Source organism: Pieris rapae, chromosome 2, assembly GCF_905147795.1.
Source record: "Pieris rapae chromosome 2, ilPieRapa1.1, whole genome shotgun sequence".
Lineage (NCBI taxonomy): Eukaryota > Metazoa > Arthropoda > Insecta > Lepidoptera > Pieridae > Pieris > Pieris rapae.
In genome coordinates, this window is record NC_059510.1 from 8,342,934 (window position 1) to 8,361,486 (window position 18,553).

At 31.8% G+C, this 18,553-nt stretch overlaps 3 protein-coding genes across 7 annotated transcripts in view; 1 reads left to right on the top strand and 2 right to left on the bottom strand.

The window, feature by feature from the left end:
* Window positions 1–621: 621 nt before the first annotated feature.
* Window positions 622–4,947, bottom strand: LOC111002872. 5 transcript variants are annotated; one of them, XM_045632998.1, is made up of 5 exons: window positions 4,889–4,947; window positions 4,405–4,597; window positions 3,867–4,178; window positions 1,681–3,369; window positions 622–1,487 (listed from the first exon to the last, which is right to left on the bottom strand). In XM_045632998.1, the coding sequence occupies exons 2-5, from the start codon at window positions 4,579–4,581 to the stop codon at window positions 1,281–1,283; spliced, it is 2,385 nt and encodes a 794-aa protein (XP_045488954.1). In that variant the 5' UTR covers window positions 4,582–4,597; window positions 4,889–4,947; the 3' UTR covers window positions 622–1,280. The 5 variants fall into 5 exon arrangements, with proteins under 5 accessions (XP_045488954.1, XP_022128829.2, XP_022128831.2 ...); XM_022273137.2 differs by lacking the exon at window positions 4,889–4,947 and adding an exon at window positions 4,841–4,852; XM_022273139.2 differs by lacking the exon at window positions 4,889–4,947 and adding an exon at window positions 4,741–4,847.
* Window positions 4,948–5,138: 191 nt separating this feature from the next.
* On the top strand, window positions 5,139–6,211 carry LOC111002873 (probable small nuclear ribonucleoprotein Sm D2). Its single transcript, XM_022273141.2, has 3 exons — window positions 5,139–5,292; window positions 5,379–5,631; window positions 5,798–6,211. Coding segments are annotated over exons 1-3 (360 nt in total). The 5' UTR covers window positions 5,139–5,290; the 3' UTR covers window positions 5,903–6,211.
* Window positions 6,212–7,770: 1,559 nt separating this feature from the next.
* LOC111002871 (disintegrin and metalloproteinase domain-containing protein 12) overlaps window positions 7,771–18,553 on the bottom strand; it is a 56,469-nt gene continuing 45,686 nt past the window's right edge. The window contains exons 11-17 of the mRNA XM_022273135.2: window positions 18,211–18,329; window positions 17,432–17,595; window positions 16,286–16,383; window positions 15,554–15,668; window positions 15,114–15,209; window positions 14,656–14,785; window positions 7,771–12,020 (exon numbers count right to left, since the gene is read on the bottom strand). Coding sequence (XP_022128827.2) covers window positions 9,740–12,020; window positions 14,656–14,785; window positions 15,114–15,209; window positions 15,554–15,668; window positions 16,286–16,383; window positions 17,432–17,595; window positions 18,211–18,329 — 3,003 coding nt within the window. The 3' untranslated portion in view covers window positions 7,771–9,739. The remainder of the gene's footprint in view (window positions 12,021–14,655; window positions 14,786–15,113; window positions 15,210–15,553; window positions 15,669–16,285; window positions 16,384–17,431; window positions 17,596–18,210; window positions 18,330–18,553) is intronic.

Genomic DNA, 18,553 nt, shown 5'->3' on the forward strand with positions numbered 1-18,553 from the left:
TTCGACGTGTTTTGTATAGCGTAAACAAACTACATATTAATTTGGTAAGATAATTTGACGCTCTATTTAAGTTCTAAAAGGGGAGACCTATACTAAAAGGAATATATAATATGCGATATAAAATATCTGCTTTATTATAAGTGTAGATACATCATAATTGTTAAAATAATTATTGTGTATTTCTATTAAAGGCTAATATTATTATTTAGTTGGTGCCAATCTTTTGTCAGGTTATACCTTCCTCAGACCACAGAAACAATATACTCTTCTCATGTGTACATAATACAGTCAGCCAATTTGGCTTAGTTTTAGAAAAATATGTAAGTACCAGGTAGTTCTAATAAAACGTTTCACCCTAAGTAACTAGTGCACTTGTTAAAGAAACCACGGTGAAAATTATTAGCTAAATGCTACAATTGATTATATATCTATGTAATTTTCCATTATTTAATAAATACATCTGTGCCTGGAAGATATCGATTTTTGGGTAAAGCTTTACAAGCAAATCCGGTGTCCTCATAATATTTTATTTAATCGTACAATCACGTACGAGCAAGTGATAATTCCGCAGAGCAGAATAAAACTAAAAAATCTCTTATAAATGTAATAAAACAACGCATATATTGATTAAGTTTTTATTTATGACAAGTTAAAATATCTTACAAAGAGTCGTTTCGAGCTTTAGCTTATTTTTATCATAACTGGCAACATTTCCACGTTGACCAAACGAGTTTTAACAATTGTAGTATAATTAAAAACTATTAACAAAAGTCAGTATAATCTAATTTCTTACAATTTTACCAAGTTGTGTACACAAAAAAATATACAAAACTACACTCCAGATAATACATTAAAACCAGTGTTGTTTATACTGATATGTAGACCATGATTTTTATATCATATATATACTTAAAATCTGAATCGTTTTCTCAAATAATAACTAGACTTTCGTCGTTTATTGGTTTAGGATCATACTTTGTTAGTTTGCAAAACTTGGAAATCGGTTTACACAGTATACCTGCAGAGCAGTAGAGTAACAAACTACAGGTACAAAAACTAAGTACATATATAACTAATCTTATTTAAATACATTGCATACATTAAATCTTCATATTTATCTCTTGAAATAATATTGTCGCAGTGTTCTGGTAAAATTTGGGAACCAAAAATGTTTTATACAAAACTAATTTTTAAGTTTTAAACTGTACATTATTTCATTTTGGTTTAAGAATTGTTATAATCATAAAAAATATGATTTTTTAATGTATTACATGAAAAAATTATTTTAACATAATTTCATAAATAAATCTTGATTCATTACTCACTTTACCCTCATAATCAGCAATTGATGAACTATATGACTGTAATCTGACTTTTGCTGAAATTTTACACTGTTTATGGGATACTGTACTTAAATGAGTTATCACCTCTTGCCAACAGTTAACCAATATATTGCAAAACCCACAGTGAAAGAGACTAGAGGGTAGCTGAAAAAAAAGAAATAAATCCATAGAGTACAAAAAGTATTTACATTATTTTACAATCATTACAGATATTTTTTTCTCATCAGTTAATCACAATTAGAATGCAATGGTTAAAATGAAAACTAATCAAACAGTCCATTCAATTTTTTCCTGAAATAATATTATATTTAATTTAAAAAGTAAAAAGCTTACTCACCTGTCGAATAAATTCATCTTTTATATTGATCACAAGTTTCATATTAGTTAGCACGTCGAGATGATCTTTTGATTTTGAATGCGACAACCACTCGTCTTCACGGAGATACACATCACAACATAGACATTTAAACATATTCACTTCTGGAATACTAGTAAGCAAGATAAAACTCAGTACATTCACACAAAATTCATTGTTTATAATGTGATCTTTGAAAATGCTATTTTCTACTGTTACTAATGTTTGTATGAATAAATTTAAAGGTATAGTTTCAATTTTAGTTTTATTTGCTTCAACTTGCGCTTTGTGTGAGTTTGAATGTATGTGATCGATCATATCCTTTAAGACAAATATTACTTGTGTTTTACATATTTCACAAAAAACTAAATTCTGATCTGGTGTATGTTTAAAGTTGTGTTTGTTTGCATAGTTTTCTTCTTCATCTATTTGAGGAGTTAGATTTAGTAGTGAACTACTTTCATGTTTTGACTTTTGACTATCTTTATGGTTGCCTAAGTGTTCTGTTAAAATATGACTTTTTACGGTTTTGTAATCAAAAGCTAAACTTATAGAACATTTCTTGCATGTCACCTGCTTTGTCTCAAAATTAATACTAATATCATCACTCTGAAATTGTTTTGATATCATAAGTGCTAAGTCATCCTCAGTCAATAGTGTATGACAAAACTCATCATCAATTTGTTTGGAATTTTCTTTTGGAACTGACTTGTTAACCTTTTTCTCATGTAGATTAATATGTTCTTCAATTGAAATATAATCAAAATCAACTTTTGTGGAACATAGTCTACAAAACACTGTCATATTAGCAAGGTTAATATTAATATGATTATCCTGGAATCTTTTTAAAGAATCAACAATACTTGAATTATTGTTTGGCTTATCTGGTTCATCAGCATTATTCACTTTATGTTGAGGTTTAGTTGATGCAGAGTCCTGTTGTGGCACTTCATTTACAATTTTGTCAAATTTTTCCTGAAAGTTTTCATTTGCAGTGTCTATGTTTGATGGTTTTAAAGATTTATTTTGTTCAACAGAAGTATTGTTTTTATTTTTGTGGTTGTTTGAATTTTGAATACGCATTTTATGTAGTTTAAGAATGTTTGTATGGTGTACACTAGTCATATGTCCATAAATATCTGATGAATTCATAACCCAATCACATAAAATACACCATTTGGACTCCTTATCATTTTTAGTAATATAGTTATCAGCTTTGAGAACTTCACAGATTAGTTCTTCTTCTTCTTTTATATTATATACAGTATTCTTAATTGTGTAAACCCTTGTTTCAACTGTATTATTTACAATTTCTTCAGGATGATCAGATTTTTTATGTATCATGATACTTTCATTAGTATTTTCTGGCTCAGGCAATGGTATAGGAAAATACATTTCTACTTCTTCATTTTGCATTTTTAGTAGATCTGTTTGTATATCCAAAGGTATTGCTTTTTCCTTACTAGCAAGTTCAGGAATATCAATTTTTTGTTGAACTTCATTTTCTGTAGGTGATAATTTCTCACCATTGTTTTGATCTTCAATGAGTTTAGCTGCTAACATTTGACATTTTAAATACACATCTTTATGTTGTGATGCATCAAAATGTGTATTAACTGGTAAGGCTTCTTGAGAATTACAGGTAATACAATGAAATGAAGTCTCATCCACCTATGAAACAAACAATACATATTTATTAAAAAATAAATGATAAGTTGTAAACATCCTTTTGGGTTTTTAGCAATTGGTTCAAAAAAATTATTAATTTCTAAATAGTATAAATAAAAAACAGAACAACAAAAACTGACATTGCCATATCATAATTAAGTTAAAAGGCAATTTCTGCATCACATATTATAGTATTATTGTTTGAAATGTTACAATAATAGAGTAGTAAAGTTCAAATTATTTGCAATGGTAAAATTTTCATGTGTAAAGAAAATTCAGTAAATATCTTAGTGGAGGGTTTAGTGATAGGAGTAGGTAAGAGTATTTTTTTAGATCTTCTCTTACTAAAAGTACATGCACAAAGTATTTCTTTCCATTATATGTTTTTTACATAATTTTAACACAAATTTTAAATACTTATATGGAAACAGTAAAAACTTTTCAAGAGTCAATTTGGCAAAAATTGGATTTATTTTATTTTAAACAGTAAAAAGTCTTACCATACGGAAAATATTTTTGTTTTTAAATTCAATATTACTTTGCATAAAGTTTATATGATGTATGGGATCTTTTAAGTGTTCTGAAACATCTTCATACTCATTGTTACACAGAATGCATGTGCTATCACACAAACCTTCCCAGGCATCATTATCAATGTGTACATCATCAAACGCAATTAAAACATTTCCATATCTTTTGATAAACTGGTCCACTTTGTTTGCAACATGCAGTGTTTCCACAATATGTAGTCTTACTTTAGCTTTGGTTTTCAAGACTATACTACAAAATTCACAGAAATACCATAGTTTAATCTGAAATAAGTAAAATAATAATTGAAAATTGCTTTATTTAATCCTATCACAACCAATGCCTTTTATTATCTAGTTTTCAAGTGCCACATTTTGCTAATTCCCAGTGAAATATTACTATTTTAAATTAAAAGAGAATATATATTTCAATAATTAACAAAACATTTTTAATATAAATAAATTGTGTGTGTTGTGGACAGCATTTAATAAAATTACATTAATACAGTACCTTTTTAATGCCATCATCTTTAGACTCATATATTGTTTTCCCTAATTGCTGTTGATGAAAATCAGTTATAATATGTTTAATTGTATCTTCTACTGTCAAAAAACGATTTTCGCAAACTAAACAATAAAAATCAATATGACCAGACAAGATTGCGTGTTTACTGAAAATGTGGGCCATCTTGGCATTTGGGACTCTGAAAAACACAAATTTATAGTTATAACATTAATAATAAGGAACATTAAAATTAACAATAATTTTGTTATCACTTATCAGATGTTGTTATGTGTGTTATGCCTAAATCAGATCACTTCAACACTAACTCCTACTACTAACTACCTTCCTTTATTTCTTTTGTTTTTATCATTCTCGATCACAAAGTATTAATACCTACTACTATAATAAAAACAATTAATGAAACGTTAATTAAATACGTTACATATTTTATTCAATCTGTATTCTGCACTGATTTCAAGTGTAAACATACCATTTGATGTGAAGACAAATTGTCTATAATTTTATTAATTTAAGTTTTGAGCTTAGATAATATATTTATATAATAAATCAATTTAAAAGCTGTATAAAAAATTAAAGTATTATAACTATATAATTAAAAATATTTTCTATGCTTCAGCAAAGTAACACTTAACAGATTTGTCAACATCACTCATATTTTTTTCTACTATATAGTCAGTATAATAATGACAATCTGTGATGTTAGTGTAACAGGCAACTGCGTCTTTTGTTTATCTGTGGTCTGTAATAGACTGTGAACGCAAGCGGCAAGCGTGCCTATCGTTATTCATTAACCAAATTTTATTATATTTACCACAAGAAACACATCAAAACATAGATTTGACTAATTATTTCGATTAAATAAATTTAAACCATGTAAGTAAACGTGTTTTAGGTTGTAGTTAAGTAGTAGTAAGAATTATGATTGTCACTTACTGAAAATATTTTGGTTTTGTTTTTAGGGCAACAACGACAAAACCCCGTTCTGAAATGACTCTGGAAGAATTATCAAAAATAGAAGAAGAAGAATTCAGTACAGGGCCTTTGTCTGTTCTTACACAATCCGTTAAAAATAATACTCAAGTGCTTATTAATTGTCGTAATAATAAGAAATTGTTAGGGCGCGTCAAAGCGTTTGACCGGCATTGCAATATGGTCCTTGAAAACGTTAAGGAAATGTGGACCGAAGTCCCCAGGACTGGCAAAGGCAAGAAGGTAAACAAACATTTATTTTACTACATTTTTAAGATTAACATCTTTGCTAACCTATATAGTATTTCTTACAATTTTTTGGAACAAATAGTATTTAGCACCACATTTCTTTGTTTCAAAAGATATAGACTTACTAGGAAATTCTTTTAAATTCAAAATGTCTTTTCAGGGTAAAGCAGTAAATAAGGATAGATTCATCTCTAAAATGTTTCTACGTGGGGATTCTGTAATTCTAGTTTTGAGAAATCCACTGGCTACAGCAGCGGGAAAGTAATTTCTGATCAAATGGTTACTTATATAAAATTGGGTAATTGGATATGAGCAGTTTATATAGAGGATAAATAAAGTTAAACATTTCCTTTAAATAACTCGCACATGTTCCATAGATTACTGTTTGTACACAGAAGAAAGATACATGTCATACTGATCATGTGGCAGTGTAATTTATGCTTAGTTAAGTGTATGAATAGTTGTTTTTCTGCATGTAAGACTTTCTTCTGTGTATAACTTTCATCAGTAGGTTAATGTATGTAATAAGTTATATTTTGTTCCAATTTGATACCAATAAAAAAAAGATTGCACATATCTTGTATTAATTGTGTAATTCCTTTAAAATACTATCTCCAATAAGTGTTTAAGTTATTGAAAAATGGCAATCGGTTAATGCTAGGCTAGTAAGGTTTTTGGGTTGGACTGAAATCATATACACGAATTTGATGATACTGATTATGCAGATGTCTCAGGGGACATGATGGGAACACCTCCAAGTGGTTTTCGCTGCAGAAGTTGTGTCTAAGTATTTAAAAAAAAAATTGTGGTGTTACCAGATTTTTGTATCTTATTTTAGTGTTGGTAACAATTGGTGATCAAAATTAGTTAAACATGGTCAATAAACAACTAACACGAAGGTGTATTACAAATTTAAAAATTCAATAAAATAAAAAAAACTGGTGCTACAGCCTTTTAAGGTATGGGATTAATATACACAAGCTATTGATTTTTGGGTGTAAGAAATGTCAGTTTATTCTGAGATTTCTGGGGTGCAACCCTCAGACCATCTCTTTTAAGAGTTAGATAAATATGACTCATTCATAATACATGGGTAACACTTACACTTGAAAATGAACCTAACGCGAGAAAATTTTCAGTTATTGTTTTATTATGACTTTCGTTGTGGGCTTACTTAACAACAAAGCTATGATAGGCTGCGATAAACATTTCTTAATGAAGCCTCAAGCGAGGACGTAGCATCTCAATGATGATCCGGGCGAGGGACGTCCTTAACAGCGATTTCTAAAGATTCGAATGCTCTATTCAAATACATCGTCGATGTTGACATCGTCACAGGCGATGAACCCGAAACCGAAATACAATCAACTCAGTGGGTGTTTATTTTCGTGGATCGGCCAACTAAGGTAAAGAAAGAAGTCAAGGAAAGATGATGATTGCCTCATTTTTGGACGGAAATGTCATTTCGCGACAGTTGTGCTATAAGATGTAAGGACATATACTGCAGACTGGTATGTCAATCTCCGTTTGCCTATTGTCTTGAAAATTAGAAAGCAGCGCCCTCGAAGCATCAAATCCTCCTTCACCATGCCTCCTGCTGATATAGGACAAATCTTTGTTTTTGATTTTTTTTTATTATTATTTATTACTCAAGATGTCATATGGAACATACTCCTTACAGACATTATGTAAAAAAATTGGCGATTAAAGAGTGGCGGAGAGTTTATTGCCAGTTCTTCTCTTCCGTTCTACGCCCTTGATTTGAGAACTGGCAGTAAATGTAAAATTAGAATCATTTAATGAATATTTCTTTTATTTGACGTTCATTGTGTTATACCTATATGAATAAATGATTTTTGTTTGTTTGTTTGACTATGGCAGGTGTCGAGGTAATGAGTCATCCGGCATAAAGTCCTGACCTGGCGCTCTGCGACTTTCATTTATTCCCAAGAACTAAAGATAAAATACGAGGTATTCGCTCGTGAAAATGCCATAGAAGATACCCTAAGGAAGAATGGTTCCATCGAATGCGACGATGTGTAAACAGGAACGGAGATTACTTCGAAACACAAAAGTATTGGCAGCTTTCTACATTAAGCCTTTTTTCAATTTCAGTGTTAAAAAAAACGATAATTTCAATAATTCATTTTATTTTGCTGAATATAATTATAAGCTAATTAAAATGATGTCACTACTTTGTGACAAATGGTGCAAATTAATAACAGTCTTCTCTATAAATAAAAGTCAAACTTGGTACCAACTCCAAATACTTTCCACAAACGCTAAAATCACACTTAAATACAATTTCTTTGGTTGTATTTACAAATTATGTACTTGAAAAAGATTAAGCTAAAATAAGTAGTATAGATAGCTAGACTTGTAAAAATAGAAATAATAAATATCAAATGAAAATATAACACAACCAATTATATACCTATCTACTGTAATGCATATGTACACATGGCTCCATTGGATTATCTATTTAACAATATGAAATCTTTAAGAAAATGAGAAAGTCCATTTTTTTTGTTTTTTAAATATCTTTAGCAAGATTATCTAGCAGAAACTATGCCATAGACTATTGTCTACATTATCTATTCCTCACCTTATCGTAAATTTTTTGCCTTATAATAATGGTTTGTGGAGAATGTCACTATACTATCGCATTTTTATCATAATCATTTCTATGTTCTATTGCTTTCTTAAAGAGCACCAACTTTGTACACTGGCAGTGAATTTACATAATATGGACGAATGACACATTCTATTCCTATATTCAACCAAATAAGATTAAGCCATATTTGTATGGTTCTGTGTGATCGTTGTATATGGGAATAAAACGTAAATGACTGTGAACACACAATATCATAACACATATTGAAGATTGTATTGTATTGTAAGTTATTGTATGGCTTTCAGTAAATAGTATAATACAAGCAAATACTAAACAAGATTTTTCAAATACAGTGTGAGCGTCTCTATTTTTGTTGTACTAACTTTATCTACGCTCAGCTGTCAAATTATTTAACCAGAGATTTAAAAACAGTGTTACCATCTTGCCTCATAATTGTATAATACACAATTCTGAGGAACTAATTTATGTAATATTTATTATAAAAATCTTGCAACAAATTTCATTACCAGTACAAAATTGTTTTTCTAGCGATCGAAATTGTAAGTAAAATAAATACAACAATTGTAACTTTAATACATCATTTTTAAATCTCTCGTTAACTGTGCTAGCACCATATTCTTTTATTATATCAACACGCATATCACTCTTCTATATAAAAATACAAGTTAATCGTAGTTTAAGACACTTAACGTTTCATTATACCTACGAGGAATATATACAGAGATCCATATGAAAGGTATTGCACCACATGATGTTAGGACCTTACAAATATGATAGACTGGTATGAGGTAACTCAAGCGTATAACGAATTTAAATAGTAATAATTGCCGGTTCATAAGGAATTTTAACCAAGCCAAGGTAATTGTAAAATAAGTGGAGTATTTTTTTAAATGCAAATACAAAGATTCTAAGAAAAATCCTAAAACCTAGTTTGGTAAAATATAATACAAAATGTCCAGTGTAATGTTTAAGCCTGTAAAACAGTTCATGTGTGCAATTCCTCGAGGGTCACAATTATTTCGTCTTTTGGTTCTAATATACTACTACTTATCTAATATGTACAAACTTATTACAAACTTTTTCACTAAAAGGGCTACATATCAAAATATGAACACGTTTATTTTAATAAGAATAACTATAAAGCAAAAGCTTTTTATACATAAATTTATAAGCTGCCAAGTAAAAATACTTCAAGGTAAAGAAAAATTATTATGTCCAAAAATTAAGTCATTTGAAAAACTGAATTTTAAATAAACGCTCGACTAGACTTTCTACAACTGCATATCATTAATAACATTGTAGTATAATTTTAGTAATTTCATCACAAAACAGTCTTAATTTGTCATCTTTATAACCCATACAAAAATTCACCAAAATAAATCGGCTCCATTCATTCAAAAAACCTTTTTACACATGAAAATATAAAAAAATATTGTTCCATAATTACTCTCATAAAAATAATCATTGCTACTGCTTTCCACTAGAAATTTCTTTGCCTATTGACTTTCTATTTTCAAATTTTTGCTGTAAACTGGCAACATTAGACGGTTTCGACACTAATTTCGTTGAATTTGACCTTACATTTGAATCTGTTTTTTGAACTAAACTACTCGGTTTCGGTACGACTTTCGGCCGATTCTTATTTAAATTATCCGCTATTGTTTTAACAGAGTCTGTTTTCGTATTGACCCTACTAATTGGATTTTTGTCTACGCCTTTCAAATTAGAGGCAGAGTTGACCGCCTTTAAAACTGGTTTTGCTGTCTGTTTTTTCTCCATCGGTGTAGGTTTTAAAGGTGGTCTATTATCAGTTTTAGCTACACTAGGTTTAGACGCGACTTTTGGCGGTTCAACTTTATTGTTGTTGATCACATCGGGGGCTTTGATGTTTTTTGTATCTACACAACTAGATACAACGTCAGGACTATTGGTAATTTTTGGGGGAATATTTTTTGAAATCACTTTTGGCGAGGATGGTACAGTTTTAAACGTACTAGTGGATCTCAGGCCCGGTGGGGTGACTTGTCTGGAGAAAGTAGGAATTTTTGAATTCACTTTTAAAGAGGGAGAAGGTGGTTTTTCTATGACGTCCTCTTGCATACGTGTGGGTACATTGACGGCTGACGGGTGTAAGTAACCACTACTTGTTGTTGACTTGGCACCTGAATTGCTATAGACGCTCTCTGGCGCCTTGTAATCAGTATTCATGTACGTGCTATCTCTTTTCTGTGCATTTTTCTTCTCTTTCTCCTTTTTTCTCGCAAGGGTTGACGTCGAGTAGATGGAGTCGAAGTTACGGTTTTGTATTTCGTTGACTATTTCTCCGAGTAAGCCCATGCTTTCCGTGCTTCCAGAATTAGAAGTGATAGGTTTTGGTGTATTGTAACCGACGGGCGGTTCCTGGGGAGCCGTTTTTATCGGATGAGAAACGCCAGGAAAGTTTTTCGCGTGTTTTTCTGGGCTCTCTTCGATTATAGCGTAAATATTGTCGCTGGATTCTTCGTCGATATGGGCTAAAGGAGCCGACTTTTCTTCTATGCAGTCAACATAGTCTGTTGATCTAATTTCGGTCGATTTAGGGCTTTGATATATTGAAGTTTCTTTTTCTGAACTAGGCAAGGGTGGAGGTGGAGCTGTAGGCCTGCCAACTCCAGATAAGGGCCGGGGTACACCCGGTGCTTGCCTCATCGATGCAAATGTCTGTAAGGTTGGTTTCTGGGATGCCGGGGCTCGCATACTTTGGGCTCGATTTACGAAGGCTTTTGAGTCATCAGCATCGTCAGAGTCAGATACAACAGGAACTGTACCCTTCGGCAATTCAATACCCTTTTGCAAAATCGGGTTTGATATCAGCAAATTCCGTAAAGCTACCTTTTCTACTGCTTTCGGCACTTTGACTTGATGGTTCGGATTTTTTGGTAAGGAATGGCTTCTTTCAACCGGATTTCGTTCTTTTTCTTTCGGCTTATCGTGTTTCAGGAATGATGCAATTCTATTCAAAGATATGCCTTCTTTAACCTTTTTAGGTTCTTCTGGTAATGGTTTTTGCAGCACATTTCCTGCAGAATACATACTAAGAGGTCTTTTAGGCAAATCTGGAGTGATAGTTGGAACGGTTGGTGCTGCGCGTATTGGACCTAAAGTTTTAGACCCTTGAAGGGGCGAAATTAGTTCTTTAGCGGTGCAAGTCGATGCTTCAAGTATGGGACTGGAAATAACCGGCCTCGGGGCAGGATTTGATATAACAACTTCGTCATTCTTTTCAGAATTCATCAACGCTTTAATGCGATTTTGTACCGAACTATTAGTTCTCTTAATCGACGGGCTTGTTTTGGGACTTGTTCGGGCAGTGTTTGGCACGATCGGTAACGGTGGAGCCGATCGTAGCACTGGTTTTAACTGTCCAATATTTTGACTGTTGCTACCACTTCTATGGACGGGAGTAATTTTTGCGCTCTTCTTCGGATCCGTGGCGGTCGATGTGTCATTCTCACTGTTTTTATCTATTGGCGTAAGGGAAAAGCCTTTAAAATTGCCGAAGAAGGTAACTGAGGGGTTGACGTTTCCGGCAGGGCTGTGATCGGAGTCGCTGCGTAGAAGGGATGAGCTCATATCATCTGGATTTGAAACAGTATGAACGCTAACAGCTTGGGCGTTATTAGGTGTGTTGTTTTGGAAATTTGATGCGAATTTGCTGGCGCTTCTAGATAACCGGCGTTGCAGACTGGACTTTTTTGGAGATGGAATCCTGGAATTAAAAAAGTATTTATTTTTCTTAATATTTAAGGATTTTGTTTAGTAAAAACATGCAATGAGGATTATTATTATGCAAGTACCACTAAAAATAGCCAAGCGTTGATAAATATAAAACCATTTTAATATATTAATTATTATGCATTAGTGCTAATGGGTGATTTATAATAAGAGTTATTTTTTTAACCATTGGTCAAATTATCTTAATGTTTACAAGAATTAACCAACAATTAAGTGATGGTATTAGTAGAAGGATTAGTACCAAAACCAAAAACCAACTCACCAAGCATGTGCAAACGAAAGGAAAGTAAGTCTATGTGAGAAAAAGAAAAAGTCTGAATGCATAGTTTTACTTAAAATACCAATTCAAATACAAAACCAATATAAAACTATGTATGCACCTATATTTTTATCAGTAATAAAGCATTACATACATTGCTGTATAGAGGTAAGAAACAAACTAAAGTATTATACAGACATTAATCTCATTTGTTGACATAAATTATTTAAACAATTTGCTCAAATAAGAGTGAAGTGAGCTACAGATACTTATACATAATGAATAACAATACTATAGAATGGTAAATAATTGTCTGAAGATACGTTTGGCAACCAACTTCAGATACCTTGATAGGAATTAATAATCAAGCTATTAATAAAAAGTATGGGAAAGATCGAATATAAATAGTGTGAGTAGAAATTGTGGAAAATGAAATGAATTATTAAAAGTTGACTGAGTATTCGTCTCTTGGACGTTACGTCGTTCATTAATTTTAATAATAATTAAAAAATCTTTTGTTCTAACAAAAAATCACAACAAATGTTTCATTCACCGAAGTTAAAATTCATATGTATTATTAAGGCTATACTATTATTTGTAATTATTAATTATACTACTATTCAGTGGCGTAGCTACCTTGGATGGCACCCAGCAATAAATTTTATATGATAAAGGACATGAAAAATTTATTAAAAGATCGCGAATATGGGACGGGAAATCCCCAACGACAGCGTCAAGCTCTTTTGCGAGAATCCCCGAATTCACACCCTTCCCCCCCCCCTGCTACGCCACTGCTACGATTATTCTACTTATTTATTTTACGTTTTATATGTAAAATTATCTATACTCCGACTTTTTATTCCGTAGAAATCTGACATTTCATAAGTGTTGCTACTAAAAAAGTTAAGTATAATATAAGAAATAAATTGCTAGGTATTTTATTTATATGTTTTACCTACAAAAAGATACATCTAAATATTTATTTAATAAAAAAATTACTAATTTAACTTTAATAACTTTACTTTATTACAAAACCTTAAAAAAATGAAATGTTATCTTCACTTGCGCATTTTTAATGTTTGTGATAAAAAGTGATGTTATGATAACTCGCCGTAAATCACTTTAAAAGTAATCAAGCAATAAAATGAACACATTCACTAACAAATAAAATGTATGTATAGACTTAGATATTCAGACCCGTATTGAAATTGCAAAATATCTCTGACATGTCAGAAAATGATAGCTGTCAGAATTCTACGGAATTAAAAATCAGGCTATATATATTAAGATATCATGGTAAATCGGATAAACAACAACAATCTAAGTATAAGCGTACTAGCAATTAGCTATCATGTAAGTTCCAAATACTATAAAAACGATAAAAATACACATCAAATGGCTATTGGAGGACAGTAAGTTTTCGAGCAATAACAAAAAAAGGCGACAGAAACATCGAAAAAAAGTACTTAAAAGATTACCCTGTATGAGCATGCATAGTTTCATTCGTTCAAAGCACAAGCATTTAAAAGAGAAATCTAAATGCACACTAATATTGTATACAAAAAATACGCATTCATAGTTCCAAACCTGTTGACTTGTATACATTATCTTTTAACTGTAATCTTGATCTGAGGCTTAGTAAATTATTTTTTAACGAATATAAATTAAATTCCTCTAAGACTTATAGCTAGCATTAACCTTTCTTAATTCAAATCTTTTGGAAATATCATTTACGTATACTTTACTAATTGATTGTACTTCTCTGAAATTGTTTCTTGGCGATTTAGGAAGTCTATCGGTATTCAAATTATTAAGTTTCTGATTAGTAGTAGATGCTAAACCTGCATTTACAATATTATCTTTACTTAATTTTTGTCTGACATCTTTACAAGGTTTAACTTTATTAATATTAACTGTTAAATCTTTACTTATATTTTCATTTGTAGTTGACATTAGACCAGTTTTTACTATATCAATTTTTTTAATTGGTTTAGGTGTATTCGCGACATTTGGTTTAACCAATTCTGTACTACCCGTAACAATAATGTCGTCTTTATTAATTTTACGTTTAAACATTTTCGTCTCCGTAGGTTTTCTTTTGAATATGGACAAAATTCGTGTCCAATCTGTAGTTCTTTTGATTGGTACGCTCTTAATACTTTCATAGTCATTGTCGACGTTTTCGTAAATATTTTCCTCTTGCATTTTTTCAATTTCTTTGTTTTGGGGTTTTTTGAAAGAGACCAGTTTAGTGAAGGCACCAGAAGGCGAGTATTTAGCAAAGTTAAGGGTGAAGTTAGATTGATTACAGAGAGGTGATTTCAGAGGCCGTTTGAAAATATCTACGTACGTTTTCCTCGGTTTCTTCCACCAGTGCAGCACGTTCTGTCGCGAGTAGTACATAAGGAATAGTATGACCAGAATACTCGGCAGGATTCCGAGGAAGATGACATACATTGCCACCATAAAGTTTCTTTGCACTGAAAAAATAAATATACAAGTTTTAGCTTTAGTTTTAGCATTTAGGCAACTTTTTGAAGTAGATGATATTTTGTGTAATGTTGACAACCGTTTCGTCATTATAGTAAGATAGGAGTCATACTTAATACGAAATAAGGGCATACCATTTTTGTACATATGTAAATAAAATTATGCGTAGCAAATGAGAATTATATTAGTCAGCTAAAGTGCCAGTTCTCTTTCTGCACAGACTTCCCTGCAGATCTTGTTTTAACACAATCATAAGATATATAGATATAGCAAAACATAAAAAAAAATCAGTAAGATACCGTCAAAAAAAGAACTTACAACTGGAATCAGTAGCAGGTCCGGAATCGTAGGAGCCCCCTGGACCGGGCAAAGCGCAAAGTGGTGGGGCAAAGCCGGGCTCGCAGTGACAGTGACCTGATAATTAATAATCATTTCAAGAATGGGACTAAAATGTATAGAGGGCCGTTATAAGTTAATAAGTACGAAAACGTATTTTTTTTTGTAGCAATTTCGAAAATGCATAGACAAACATGAATTTGTGGGTAATATGTGGACAAAAGTAAATAATTACTATTGACGTAATAACCAAATAAGAAAATAATTTTTGTGCCTGGAATGTTAACACTATGCAAGAGTAAAATTGCGCAATTGGAATAAATAGAATACAGGGTACGAACAAGGATAAAGACTAGATTTTTACGAATACACTTATTTCAAATTAAAATAACTTTTATGTAAATAAAGAAACAAATATGCACCTTCAGAATTGCATACTCCATGCCCGGAGCAATTGGAAGGACAGTCCGCGGTTTTCTTCTTTGCCACATTCGCTATGACATCCTCCACTGAGACGCACTTGGTGTTCAGACACATCTGTAATACAAATATTGTATTAACCTTATTCATAAAAGTCCAAATGCGTTTCAACTACCATATACTCCGTCTCTTTTCATTATAGCATAAATATAATTGGACAGAAAGAGTACTTTAGTTAAAAGGTTTTATGAAAATTGGAGTTAATGTTGCCGTCCCACTCACAGCCCTAATAAAATAGTTAAATTTAGAATTCAATTCGATTTGGAATATCTTCTCTAAGTACCGAAGACTACGCTCTTAAGTGTATATTTCGCAGTAAAGTTGTTAAACCAGAGAGTTAATTGAATCTCTAGACAGTTAATTAAAGATCGATATTCAATGAAGTCGCTAGCATTTTGATTTAAATAAAGCAGCGTCAAAAAGGTTTAACTATCTGTCTGCCAAAGCCTGTTGATGAAGCGTGTTGATTAATAGTGTTAAGAAAGCGGTCACGACAAAATTTGGTCTTAGGTGAAATTGTAAGCATCTTACGTTCTACGCCCTTGATATAAAAACTGGCAGTAAACATAAATTCAGAAGCATTTAATAGATATTTCTTTTTTGAAGTTCATAAGTGAACATTGTATGACCAAAATGGATAAATGATTTTGGATTCTAATTTGATGGATCCTTACCATATTATTTCCACATTTGGCTCCATCCGGAACCATCCCGGGATCAACATCGCTGAGACCAAGATCAATCATGGCGGTGCGACAGGGTAGAATTGAGCCTAGAATTTTATTTATTTTTATTGGAATAACAACAATTTTTGCACTTGAAAATTAATCAGTTTACATATAAACGATATGAAGACTATTTAATATTTATGTATGTATTACAGATATACATACATTATCCTTACATACTATACCAATATGAAAATGTGTAAAAAATATCATTACTACTGTGGTGAATTCACACAGCAAGAATTGCGAGCATAATTATGTCGATAGTGTCGGAGACAGCATTTTGTAGGCGCAACGTCTACAATCTACATCAATATATATCTAGTCTATATTTATATCGTACTTTTATTTATAGAACGGGGCCAATCGGGCGGAAGTGATTGTCTGCCTTCCGGTTTAAAAAAAATTGACTTCTATGAGATGAATCCTGACTATTGTATCGGACAGGACCAGACCCTAATAATTTACGACTGTATGATTTTGTCTCATTTCGAGACAATATCAAGGCGGCAACGATTTCTTGAGTTTTCATTCATGGCCTAACTTCAAGACTTTTCTATAATATATCATAAACATCATAAAATCACAATTTACAATTGCAAAAAAAAATGCAAAAAAAATGTCTTTGGTTTGAGCTAAAGTTCAAGTCATACTCAGCGTAAAAATTTTGACTTCCCAATTTTTTTCCCAATTTTTTTCCCAATTTTCTTCCTTTCTTAAAAAGCGTATACGTATTTGTGCTCGTTGTTCATATGGCATTCGTTCGTTGATTCAGTGTAAATAAATAATAAGCCATTACATTTTAGTTTTATACCCACTAACAACGGCATAGCTTTAATTATTAAACGAATTGTTGGTTCAGTTGGCCAGATAATATAAAAAAAAATCAATAATAAATTTAAACTTGTAAACATTTTTTTTATTTAAAATACATAATAATTGTAATTATGTTATCTTGTTTATGTTTTTAATTGTATTTTTTTTAGCATAACTTATGTTTGGATTGTCATACATATTAGATATAAGATTTTATAAAATTATCAGTAGATGTTGTAGACTTAACAAAAAAAAAAAAAAAAAAATAATCGTTACCGTTATTATTGATGAACGTCGCAGACAGCAACGAGACAGACTCCATGCCAAACTCCAGTCGTTCATTTAAATGCTTGCACTGCAGTAGACCACACAATGCGTTCTGCGGGTCACATGGAGAGAACGATGACGTGCTTTCTCGCCGATACCCACAATTTCCGTTTCTATAATCGAAAAAATCTTATGAAAAATCCCTTAAAAGTTACTCTTACAAATCACTGTTTAACTTCGAGTTATGTAAAAGTGTAATTATTTTATATGCATTCGCCATTATTAAAATAAAAATCCAAAGTAGCGTCACACGTAAAACAAAAATTATTTAACATTAACTGTTTGTATTAAATATATTTCCCTGTAACCTGCAAGACAACTTAAAACAATTGTAAAAATGCACCAAATTCTGACATCGTATTAGGGTCCTTCAAGAAAAAAGTGTACCAATTATCAAAGGCCGGCAATGCACTCGCGGTATAACCTAACCTAACCTAGCATAACATTAGATCCTTAGGTAAAATGCCGAACGAACCCCGAGGGCCCATTTTAAGGGCGTGTGATGGGCTGAGGTGTTTTTGTGGGTGGTTAGTGGGTGGGGTCTCACTACCCCTCTGAATAGCAGAGGGATTTGAGTGTAGACCCAGCCCCCCTACAGTCAAGTTCGACGTTCTTGATGCGGGCCTGATAAGTGCATTTTCACCTCATTAAAAAAAAAAGAAAAAAACATAACATCAGATGAGCCTATTTGCCCCATTCTATAACCCAAGACCAAACCTAAGACTTACTTATCCCCTTTAATGTTCATGGATTGGTAGCATCGCTGGTCTGAGCTCTCCCCGGTGGAACCCCAAAGCAACTTGCATTGGTCTGTATGAGTACGACATGAACCACGAACACAGTACGCCTGAAATATTAAAATATCATACCTTGTTCAATAAGATAAAGAGTAGAAAACTCTCGCGTCAGAACAAAAGTAAAACAAGTTTTATAATTTGTATGTGAAATAAGTACAAAAAAATATTTGCCTAGATTTTTTAATGGTTAAATTAGCATTGTGTTTTGGCTTCCAAACATAAAGTTATTATAATTTTTATTATTATTGCCGATTTTATTATTTTACAATTCATC

Bases quoted from the DNA above. Each gene is read 5' to 3' on its own strand.
- LOC111002872 (XM_045632998.1), bottom strand. From the start codon at position 4,581: ATGGCCCACATTTTCAGTAAACACGCAATCTTGTCTGGTCATATTGAT. The intron at 3,370-3,866 runs GTAAGACTTTTT...TTTGTTTCATAG, and splicing joins ACAAAAATATTTTCCGTATG to GTGGATGAGACTTCATTTCA. The intron at 1,488-1,680 runs GTGAGTAAGCTT...CTTTTTTTTCAG, and splicing joins AAGATGAATTTATTCGACAG to CTACCCTCTAGTCTCTTTCA.
- LOC111002873 (XM_022273141.2), top strand. The intron at 5,632-5,797 runs GTAAACAAACAT...ATGTCTTTTCAG, and splicing joins GGACTGGCAAAGGCAAGAAG to GGTAAAGCAGTAAATAAGGA.